At 41.7% G+C, this 12,317-nt stretch overlaps 1 protein-coding gene across 3 annotated transcripts in view; it reads right to left on the bottom strand.

Annotated features, from left to right (window-relative positions):
• The window catches only part of LOC311106918 (sodium/potassium-transporting ATPase subunit beta-1-interacting protein 2), a gene marked incomplete at both ends in the record, with an annotated part of 156,770 nt that overhangs the window by 94,605 nt on the left and 49,848 nt on the right, over positions 1–12,317 (bottom strand). For all 3 annotated transcript variants that reach the window (XM_084149308.1, XM_084149309.1, XM_084149310.1), the window contains 2 exons: positions 1,696–1,776; positions 5,617–5,754. In XM_084149308.1, coding sequence (XP_084005434.1) covers positions 1,696–1,776; positions 5,617–5,754 — 219 coding nt within the window. The remainder of the gene's footprint in view (positions 1–1,695; positions 1,777–5,616; positions 5,755–12,317) is intronic.

The following is a 12,317-nucleotide window of genomic DNA, read 5'->3' as shown; positions in this document are numbered from 1 at the left end:
TTTGCATCTATATTGCGGTATTACTGTATTATTACTTTGAACCAGGGGTGAAAGTAGATTTAATTTTTTCCCCTGTACGGGACCTCGTATATGATTTTTTTAAAAGGGCCTAATCATATAATTACATATAGAATACCTATTAATTTAATAGGACCTCTTGGGCCTAGTAGTAAAGATTTGTCTTAACTTAACTAAAATGTATTACCTTTTAATGTGGAATAAACACAACCAGTCATGATGTTTCATCTGATTGTCAAACAATCAAAGACTCATGTAGGCTACCCCCGCACGCTTGCCTACTTTCAAAGTAATGCCAGCAGCCAAACAGTGCTCTATGCACCCGCCATTTGATGAATAAAAATAAACATCTGTTAAAGAACCAAAAAGTGTAAGGACATTTGCCGATTGTCATTATGCCTACACTTGTAGCCTGAATGGATGCATCTACAGGTGTCAGTCTCAGCCAGTTATCTCTGCCTTGGAAAAATGTCAGCGTTCTCGTCGAACCACACCGTATTTTTAAGGCCTTCAGAAAGTATTCACACCTCCACATTTTGTCGTGTTACAGCCTGATTTTTTTATTGATTAAATTGAGATTTTTTTAGTCACTGGCCTACACACAATACCCCATAATGTCAAAGTGGAATTAAGTTTAAGGTTTTTTTTCTCGAAATTTGTAATAATGTATACAAAAATGAAAAGCTGAAATGTCTTCAAGTCAGTAAGTATTCAACCCCTTTGTTATGGCAAGCCTGAATAAGATCAGTAATAAAAATGTACTTAAAAAGTAATATAATAAGTTGCATGGATTCACTCTGTGTGCAATAATAGTGTTTAACATGATGTTTGAATGACTACCTAATCTCTGCACCCACACATACAATTATCTGTAAGGTGCAGTGAATTTCAAACACAGATTCAACCATAAACACCAAGGAGGTTTGCCAATGCCTCGCAAAGAAGGGCACCTATTGGTAGATGGGTAAAAAAAAAGCAGACATTGAATATCCCTTTGAGCATGGTGTTGTTATTATTTACACTTTGGATGCTGTATCAATACACCCAGTCACTACAAAGATACATATAGTCCTTCCTAACTCAGTTGCCGGAGAGGAACAAAACCTCTCAGGGATTTCACCATGAGGCCAATGGTGACTTTAAAACAGTTACAGAGTTTAATGGCTGTGATAGGAGAAAACTGAGGATAGATCTTTGCAACAAGGCACTAAAGTAATACTGCAAAAAAATGTGGCAAAGCAATTAACTTTTTGTCCTGAATACAAAGTGTTATTTGGGGCAAATCCAATGCAACTCATTACTAAGTACCACTCTCCATATTTTCAAGCATGGTGGTGGCTTCATCATGTTATGGGTATGCTTGTTGTAGTTAAGGGAGTTTTTAATGAAAATAATTTTACGCAATGGAGCGAAGCACAGGCAAAATCCTAGACCTTGAAGTATTTTGAAAAGAATAATGGGCAAATGTTGCACAATCCACGTGTGGAAAGCTATTAAGACACTTACCCAGAAAGACTCACAGCTATCTCTTTCAGAAACAGCGAAGTAATGTGTAACCCGTGATTAAATGGCATGCGAAGAAGAGCATTAAAGACATATTATCCATGGCCTCTGTTCTCTGGCAGGTAATAATAACAGGCTCTCCAGCTCTGTAGAGCTCTCAGCAGGTCACATTACCTTGGAGAGGTCCCCCACTTCCAGGTAGAAACAGATGATGAAGATGTTCCAGGTCACCCAGAGAACTAGCCACACTGCATACTATGGGAGAGAGAGCGAGAGAGAGAGAGAGAGAGAGAGAGAGAGAGAGAGAGAGAGAGAGAGAGAGAGAGAGAGAGAGAGAGAGAGAGAGAGAGGAGGGGGAGAGAAGATGTACACACCACTGAACAAACAGTATCACAGTATTAGAACACCACAAGCAGTGTCAAGCTCAGAATAACACCTCAGAAAAACAAATGCATATTTGGATTATCCTTAGTATCTGGGTTTCCACAGCCAGGATCATAGTGTTTCTTTGTAATTAATTATCTACTGGGTATGTCTTCACACAGAATCTGCCTCCACACATCTGAGTCATGCCAGAGCCAAACATTAAGTATTTCTCAGTATTGAAGCTGTGTGTGTGTGTGTGTGTGTGTGTGTGTGTGTGTGTGTGTGTGTGTGTGTGTGTGTGTGTGTGTGTGTGTGTGTGTGTGTGTGTGTGTGTGTGTGTGTGTGTGTGTGTGTGTATGTGTATGTGTGTGTGGGAGGGCTGAGGCTTGGAGGCTCCTTAGAGATAGGGATGGAGGCTTATCAAAGCGTTTTGAAATGTGTCAAAATGGAACAACTCAACATCCAATTGGCACTGAAGAACACAAAACATGATGTTACAGTTCAGTATGTCCACATTTAGGTACTGTACTGTCCAAATGTCTGAAAGCGCACTCACAAGAAAGTTGAGACCCCTGATCTAAGACATGGTGCATCTCTCGACATATCATATACTTTTTTCAAAGCAGGCTATTTTGAAGCATGGGAAATCATTATCACAACACGTGTTTTTTTCCCAGATTAAAATGTGAGAAACTTTGGGAGAAGAATAACTGTGTAGTCTGATAGGCAGAGCAGAGGAGAGATCTTCAGATAAAAGGATGCTTATCTGATCTTATTTAAAAGCAGACAGGTGAACCAGAATAAAATACTGGGCCACTGGAAATGGGAAATCAATTGCATTACATGTAGGAAGTTCAACCAAATATATGTATCCACTTATCTGTTAAATGCACATGATCGAGGGCAAATATCGCTACAGGAGTCATTGGTGACACTAGAGGTATTTATTATCTATTTGTACCACTGTACTGTATGTTGCACTGTTTGACAGCACAGTAAGAAAGATCTGATCAAATCTTTGTAGATATCATGCAGGTTTCTGTAAATCAGTGACAAAGCATCATAATCATCATGAATGCTTTGAATGTATAACCTGATGGATCAAGGAGAAATGGAGAGAGGTATGGCGATATGCAGTATTATGGATAGAGCACTGTAGCTAAAGAGGAACATTTACATTTACAGAAAGGGATACAGTATGGCAGTGTTTCCCAAACTAGGGGTCGCGGCCCCATGTGGGGTCGCCTGATTTGAAAAAGATAAAAATTCAGCTTCATAGAACAGCTAGATGCGGTTGTAATAAACAGAGCGGTTTCTGTTTTCTTCCTCCAAATGTGACTCTATTCTTTGAACTGTTTAAACTACAAAATATTATGACTCCATCACTGAAAGATAAGACTTTAGGGAACATGTGTGTTCCTTCTGTTTCTCTCTACAATGCCCACAAGCCGTGCAGGACTCATTAGAACAGAGTAGACCAGGCACTAAATCAGACTTGGGGGAAAATAACAATGTATGTTCTTTTCTACACAGAAAATCATACAAAATTATTGCCGGATGATCTTCTGGAGAATATCTTTCTGATGCATTTCAGTTACTTCAAACCATACTTCCTTCAGATTGAAATACTGTCAAAAGTTCTGTCAGACTGATTTGTAATAGACTGTAATAGCCCCATTTAAAAAAAGTAAATATTGGCCGTTGATTACTTTAAAAAAAAAACATTTATCACTTTTTGTACATGGTGGGGTCACAAAAATGTTTTGATATCAAAATGAGGTCGCGGGGCCCAAAACAGTTTGGGAACCCCAGCAGTATGGGCACTTTACCAGCATAGGACCAGGCCTCAGTAGGGGGAAGGGGTCTATCCTCTCCCGTAGTCATGGGGACACCTTGGTACTGTTTTGGGGATGACTGACTCTCACCTCAGGGAGAGACCACTGCAAGCTGTCACAGGTGCAGCAAACCTTTCCCTCTACTTAAAAAAATATATTTTTTAGGAGCAGATAACGTCGGCCGGCACATGCTCTACGTACAATTTATACAGCGAATCAGCTGCAACGCCTGAGGGGAGGGTTGAAGGTCTATACTACATGGCTTCCTCCCAACTGGAGTGCGGCTGTCTGGCTGACACGTCTCTCGAAGTAGATGTGTGGCGGCATAATGAGTCTCCCACATGTCTGTTGGTTGGAGCAGGGCAAGGCCAAACCATTGACTTCAATTAGGGCCATAATCCAAACTGGTACGTGAGCTGGTGATGGACTCAAAACCCAGGGGGGTGGAGCGGAAGGGGGCATGTTATGAATGTGTTAGGGCACAATTTTATATATGTTTCCGGGCTGAATTCACTAGACCATTGAGAGAGGGGGAGAGCCGCCACGGAGTAGGGTTTTACCGTCTCTAAATCTGACATGTTGTCAAGACATTAGATCCAGAAGATGGGTGCGTGTAGTGGAACCTCATTTGGCCTCTCTCCAGCTACTGGCAAGAGCCATGTTAAATTAGAATAAAAATTCATCTGCTCTGACAGCATTACCAAAATGGATATAAGCAAGAGTAATATTGGACAGTAAGCCATTTATCTTTACAGGCATAGACTATGATAGCTGAGGCTGATAGTGGGTTGAGGCTCCATTTCTACAGGGGAGGAGGGGTGAGGAGGGGGTGAGGGGGCAGAGGAGGGGTGAGGAGGAGGGGGTGTAAAGGTAATCTGCTCTATCTCTGCTATATGACAGGGGCTCTCTCTGATGGCGGATGTGATGACCAAGTCCATCATAACATCGATATCTCCCGGACAAGTCAAAATGCCTAGGTTTTAAATCTCCATAATATACATGTATGGTTTGATTGAAAGGTTGTCATGACGAGGGACTTATTTCAGGTAGGGGAGTCTTGAATTAAGATTTATTCCTGCTCTCTTTATTTTACAATTACAATTTAGTCATTTAGCAGACGCTCTTATCCAGAGCAACTTACAGTTAGTGAATACATATATATATTTTTTTTATACTGGCCCCCCGTGGGAATCGAACCCACAACCCTGGCGTCGCAAACGCCATGCTCTATCAACTGAGCTACATCCCTGCCGGCCATTCCCTCCCCTACCCTGGACGACGCTGGGCCAATTGTGCGCCGCCCATGAGTCTCCCGGTCGCGGCCGGCGGCGACAGAGCCTGGATTCGAACCAGGATCTCTAGTGGCACAGTTAGCACTGCGATGCAGTGCCTTAGACCACTGCGCCACTCAGGAGTACTGTGTAGGTCATATAATAATAATATGCCATTTAGCAGACGCTTTTATCCAAAGCGACTTACAGTCATGCGTGCATACATTTTTTTGTGTATGGGTGGTCCCGGGGATCGAACCCACTACCTTGGCGTTACAAGCGCCGTGCACTACCAGCTGAGCTACAGAGGACCTCATATGTCATATGTCATAGATTTAGCCTTGACATCATATCAGTCATAAGACCATATACAGTATTATTGTTCAGTATAGACACTATAAATATAAATGCAATCAATACATATGAACATGTGATAGTATCTTTTGTCAGTCCGCTCTCCCAGTTTCTGGGAAGATTTGGAGAAAATAAGTTTATACACAACTGCAATCAAATGGGTAACATGTAAGATATATTGATTGCTTCATAACACCACTTTCCATAAAACCACTTTCCCAAGATATGAATGTATGACCCCATAGGAAATCAAAGAAGATATAACTCACCCCGGTCACGTATCTTGGTCTGAACTGTACAGTCCCAAAGAGGCCCAAGATGACTGTGATGATGTGCACAAAGTTTGTGAGGATGGGAGCCCACTGGTACCCAAGGAAGTCAAATATTTGTCGTTCCAATATGCTGATCTGTAAGGAAAATGGGGAGAAAGAAATTAACTTTAGTATCAGACAAAATCAATGTGCTTATACACTGACTGCTTGGCTGACTTTTTCATGAGGTTTGCTACAAGATGCCTGTGTACAGTTGGGGGCCTTGTTAACTTTTTATTGCTGAACTGCTGGAGGGTATCAGAACCCTGAGAGATGTGTTGGAGTGATGTATCTCAACATTTGTGCTGGAAGGGAGGACAGGCAAATCTGCTTGAACACTACACCAAGTGGCCATGACACCAGACTCCTCTCTCTCCTCTTCCCCATCACACAGCTGTCTCTAATTGCCCGAGAGGGGCAGAGTTCCTCAGGGTCGCGTCCCCACCCACCTCAATGTTGGCCTCTGTGGGAAATTGAAGCTGGCAAGGCTAGACCCCTCTGACTGTTTGGGTCTCAGTGTCTGATTGGACATGACGCCAGTGTTGATACGACTTTCAGCCTTTGTACTTCAAAGGGCTGCGGTAAGGAGAAGGACCACAGTGTGTCCCAACAGTGTCAGAGCCAGATAGCGCATCATAGCACTGACGCTAATGGTTCCCAAATCCCAACTACAGGATGCTTTAAACTCGACTTCCTATTTGCAACTAACAATCTTCTTATTTTATCGGCACTGTCCTTACTAATAAAGCTATGTCTGCGCACTCCATTTATTACAGTTGGGGGAGTAAAAAAAATGCCTGTGGGATAATTGGATTGCCCTCCATGTAAATTCCATGTGAACGGATAGGAAATGGCCTTGAAATATTTGCGAGATCTAAGTTTAACGAACCGCCGCCTGTATTAAAGAACTCTGTGCACTTGCACAGGCAGTATATTCGTGATTGGAATACCTCGCTAGTGTTCCTTCGACTGACTGTTGATGAGCTTTGACTATCACAACAGATGCCACAACTAAATTAACTTCTCCTCTGGGTGCTCAGTGATACATTCTCCATGCCGCTAGGCAATACTTCATAAATGTACTTTCATGTCGTCAAAACACCAAGTTTCTCTCTGTTATATCCATTCTGTCCATGGCTCAGTCCAGCCCAGAGCAGACCAGCTGACAACCCCTCACGCTGCTCCTGCCCCATGCTGTCTGTCTGTATGTCTCTGGCAGCCTAGCTAACCACCATACATCTGGTACTGTATGAGTATGGCTCATAGATCACACATTCATCATGATGAACAGTTGGGTCCAAATGACAGGATTCTAATGTAATTCCAGGCACAAACAATGACTCACAAACTCACTGCACCCAGAAGAGTTTGTAAATAAATGATAGTATTTTTCAGGGAACTTGCCTGCGAAATACAGAGGCTAAGCTTACCATTTTTTACATTTTATTGAAGTGATTCCCTATGCATGCCAACTATAACTATAGAGCTAAGCTTACCTTGTTCCATTGTATGACACGTAATGACCCTCTTTAATGCTTTGCTTATGAGAACTATTGCCCAGGGAATTACATTTCTCTCCATGTACAGGACCTTTATTGTAATAGCGCCGGCACAACTGTTATTCATCCAATAGGAACTGATAAATTATACCCATTTTGTTTTGAAAATATAACCAAACAAAGTGCATGTATTCCACCACTGTTAGGTCAATCATTTGGTATGCCAAGCGGTTCCTGACACCTATGTTTTTTCTGTTTGGCCAGCCTCCATGTTTACTTTACCGTCATTTCATGTATCATGTTTTTCCATCTGTTTCCCCAGTAAATTCGTTCCCTAATCCAAAACCACACAAAATACAGTCAGAGCAGAGGGAGTCAAAGTCAGGGTGCAACGCTAGCTCCTCCACACCCCTACCACCCTGCAACGCTAGCTCCTCCACACCCCTACCACCCTGCAACGCTAGCTCCTCCATGCCCCTACCACCCTGCAACGCTAGCTCCTCCACACCCCTACCACCCTGCAACGCTAGCTCCTCCATGCCCCTAACACCCTGCAACGCCCTCTTATCAAAGTGCGTTCCTGTCTAACATTACACACATCAGGTCCTCCTCTCAGAGGCATTGTTAACATGTTTCTTCTGAACAGAAAAAGGCACAAAGAAAATAAATGACGTTAATTAGCAGCACTCAGCATTTCCATGGCATTGGAGAATGAGAAGCCCTCCTGAAAAGCTGCCTGCACCTCACCATATCCGCTACTAAAGCAGGGAGCCTAGAGAGTCCTGAAGGGAGTCCATATGGCAGCACAAAAGCATCCTGCCGCCTGGATTAGAAGTGTAAACAACAAGGAAGCATGGTATATTGCCTGCAATTAAATGCGGTGCTTCCACACCGCATTCATAAGGCTCAACACAAATAACAGCCATTGGTGAATCGTAACCCCTAGCATTAGTTACCTGATAACAGAGCCTCTTCAACCTCAGGAGGATAAAGAAATGTGTCTTGGCACCTAAAACCCTCACAAACTTTTAGAGATGCACAATTGAGAGCATCCTGTCGGGATGTATCACTGCCTGGTACGGCAACTGCACCGCCCGCAACCGCAGGGCTCTCCAGAGGGTGGTGCGGTCTGCCAAACGCAATACCGGGGGCAAACTACACGCCCTCCAGGACACCTACAGCACCCGAAGTCATAGGAAGGCCAAAAAGATCATCAAGGACAACCCCCCTAGCCACTGCCTGTTCATCCCACTATCATCCAGAAGGCGAGGTCAGTACAGGTGCATCAAAGCTGGGACCGAGAGACTGAAAAACAGCTTCTATCTCAAGGCCATCAGACTGTTAAATAGCCATCACTAGCACATTAGAGGCCGCTGCTGCCTATAGAAATCACTGGCCACTTTAAGAAATTGAACACTTGTCACTTTAATAATGTTTACATATCTTGCATTACTCATCTCATATGTATATACTGTATTCTATAATATTCTACTGTATCTTAGTCCATGCCGCTCTGTCATTGCTTGTCCATATATGTATATATTCTTAAATTCCATTCCTTACTAGATTTGTGTGTATTGGGTATATGTTGTGAAATTGTTAGATATTACTTGTTAGATTTTACTGCACTGTCGGAGCTAGAAGCACAAGCATTTCACTACACCTGCAGTAACATCTGCTAAACACGTATGTGACAAATACAATTTGATTTGATTTGATTTGATTTGAATGTCTCAATGTCAAAGCTGGCTGATAAAGGCTGTTCTCTGACTATACCCTTGGGAGAGCCTGGTGTTATTGGATGAACTCCAAAAGACCCAGAGAGCTCAGCTGCCTCAGTATCACAGGCCCTGTCCAACAGTGAGAGAGAAGCTGCAGGGTTTTGCTTACTGCCTGACACAGAGAGACACACCTCAGGCTATTGTTGAAGACAGAGGGCCTCCCTAGTCATTAATGTGGCCACTGAGCCCCCTTTTATCATCACAAATATAAACAGCTCTCCCAAGCAGCTGTGCACAGAGTGAAAGATTTATCAGGCAATTATCCACATATGAGTAATTATAAACATACATTTGGGTGAACCAATTATTGAGCGGGGCAGAAGAATGGCCCTATTCACCAGGGAAATAACAGAGGGGATCCAAATAACATGCCAGATCTCAAGAGAAGGAATGTCTCAATAGGTTCTAACCCTTTATTTGACAAAAAACATCAGCAAGGGCAATCGGTAGGCCCTACAACAGTAATACGACTTTAAAAAATGCAATTAGTAAACCATTAAACTGCACAAATCTGTCATTATATTACCATGGCGTTTCTTCACTCATGATAAAATAATATGTATTTATTTTTACTGCCGGGAAAGGTCAGCTCCTCCTACACATAGAGAATTCAGTCGATAATTCTGTTGGTGAGGCTGTTTTGCATAACACCTTCATTTTACACTCCTGAAGAGAGTTGGAGAGAACCTCATTACTGAGGTACAACACAAGGATGATTACGGCAAAAGAAGTGCACACTCCAGCTCTACAACTGCTGATTGAAATGGAAGTTTATCCCATGAGCTTCGCCAAAGCTTTTCTTTTTTCTCCTTATGTGGAGGAGACATGAGCTGCCTCTAATCACTGAGAAAAAAGCCAATCAATCAGTGGTGGCAGCATGAATAGAGAGGCAGCCTCATGCTGCATTAAGACAAGGCTCGAGAGGCTGTACGACACACAGCAGCTCTGACCAGAGCACATTAGCAACAGAGTGTGGGGAGGTCATGTGAAACCGGGGCTAGGGGCTCCCTCTCATGCAGAATCACAGATGAGGGCGTCACTATTCTCCGTCACTACTGCAAATGCTCAGGCGTTTTAATGGTACTCAAAACAGACAGCTAGACTAGACTTTAGAACCTGGGAGAGAGAAACTCAACATGGTAGAAATGGATTTGTTTAACAAATAGCGTCAATACTTATCGACTGGATGGCACGCTGGGCGTTTTGCTATGTAGCAATTGAAAAACAACCAGAGAGATTATAAGGTTATTTAGCTTTTGAGGAATGTACAGTAGGAGTCAGAGGCTCTAATAATAATCTTAGTCTGAAATGGAAAATTGTACTGTAGCATACACTGAGTGTACAAAACATTAAGAACACCTTCTTAATATTGAGATTCAGCCCTCAGAACAGCCTAAATTCATCAGGGCATGGACTCTACAAGGTGTCGAAAGAGTTCCACAGGGATGCTGGCCCATGCTGACTCCAATGCTTCCTACAGTTGTGTCAAGTTGGCTGGATGTCCATTGGGTGGTGGACCATTCTTGATACACACGGGAAACTATTGAGTGTGAAACCCAGAAGTGTTGCAGTTATTAACACAAACTGGTGCACCTGGCATCTACTACCATACCCTGTTCAAAGGCACTTGCATCTTTTGTCTTGCCCATGTCTCAATTGTCTCAAGGCTTGAAAATCCTTCTCTAACCTGTCTCCTCCCCTTCATCTACACTGATTGTAGTGAATTTAACTAGTTACATCAATACGAGATCATAGCTTTTACCTGGATTCACCTGGTCAGTCTATGTCATGGAAAGAGCAGGTGTCCTTCATTTTTTGTAAACTCAGTGTATAGGTTCATTTCTGTGTATGTCCATTTCTGTCCCTGCAGTCAGTAGGCTACTGTATAAATGACTTCCTTCTGTATATCAACCCAATCCCATGCTTGAGAAGGTTTCATCATTTATTCACTGTGAAAGTGAGAAAAACAAATGTATTCAAAATATATTCAGGCTAGATCATTTAAAAAGGTTTGAAACAAGTCACTCACATCTGCAGAGGGTAGGGCTGCCTCTCAAAACACTCTTGGATGGAAAGAAAACACTTATGAAAATTGTATGATCAAAATGAATATGTAGATTTCTCAGTGATAGGCTACACCACTTGCGCATAAACAGTTTCACAAGATATTAATGAGATGATCTTAACGCTATATCTAATCTGATAAATAATAAAGCAGAACACCATTTGCCAATATAAACGAGTAAAAACAAATATTGTATTTTCTATTTTACTAGATAAAATATCAAACAATAGCAACTTACTTTATAAATGCTGACATTGTGGTGAGAATGTATTTTCCCTCCCAGATTAAGGTATAGATGTAAAAAAAGAAAAAAAAAAGAGAGAAAAAACAACTGATAATATATGCAAAAGTTTTATGAAATATTCACCAACATCATTTGCATGTGTCAGAAGACGGAATAATTGTGAAATCATAAGTCATGAAAAATGTATGCATTATCACAGCTTCCTTCCACGGAGGGAGGGAAGAGATAAAAGATGCAGCTTTGGTGGAAGTGGAATCACTAAATATGATACACCCAGAGATGGTAGAGGGATATATATGGTGTGATGAAAGCATTCTGACAATAAAGGTGTACCATGTACAGCTCCTTGGGGAACACCTTCCCTCTCTTCTGAATACAATGACAAGCATTCAGCGCCTGAGATATGCCCATAATAATTCAGCTCCCTTTGTTCTACCGTACTGTAGCAGTAGTCACCTTCTGCACTGCTACACCTGATGAGAAGATCTACCATTCTAACACAGTTGAATGGTAGACTTCATTTGAGAGGAACAAATCTGAGAATCAATCAATTTGCCCATGATGATTTTGTTTCGTCTTTTGCTGTGGTTTTATGAACTGTACCTTTGCGAGTACATGAAAAGTGATGATGATGATGAAGTAGGTATAAAGTTAAAGTTTCATGTACGCAACAAAAGGCATTTAGAGGCTTTGACGATCCTACCACTGAAAAGACAGAAAAACAATGCATTATCAAAACAAGGACACAACCAGCTGTAGATGTGATTGTATTCAGACACATGTGCAAGCATTATCATATTTTTTGATGATTACCACAACTTTTTATATAGTCCACGGGTAAACCATTCTGCCACTACAGAATATACATACACTACCAGTCAAATGTTTGGACACACCTACTCATTCAAGGGTTTTTCTTAATTTTTTTAAACACTTTTTTACATGGTACAATAATAGTGAAGACATCAAAACTATGAAATAACACATATAGAATCATGTAATAACCAAAAAAGTGTTAAAAAAATCAAAATATATTGTATATTTGAGATTCTTCAAATAGCCACCCTTTG

This window comes from Coregonus lavaretus (genome assembly GCF_964263955.1).
Source record: "Coregonus lavaretus genome assembly, chromosome: 31".
NCBI lineage: Eukaryota > Metazoa > Chordata > Actinopteri > Salmoniformes > Salmonidae > Coregonus > Coregonus lavaretus.
Note: the sequence above shows the minus strand (reverse complement) of the source record. Positions and strands in the feature narration are given on the sequence as shown.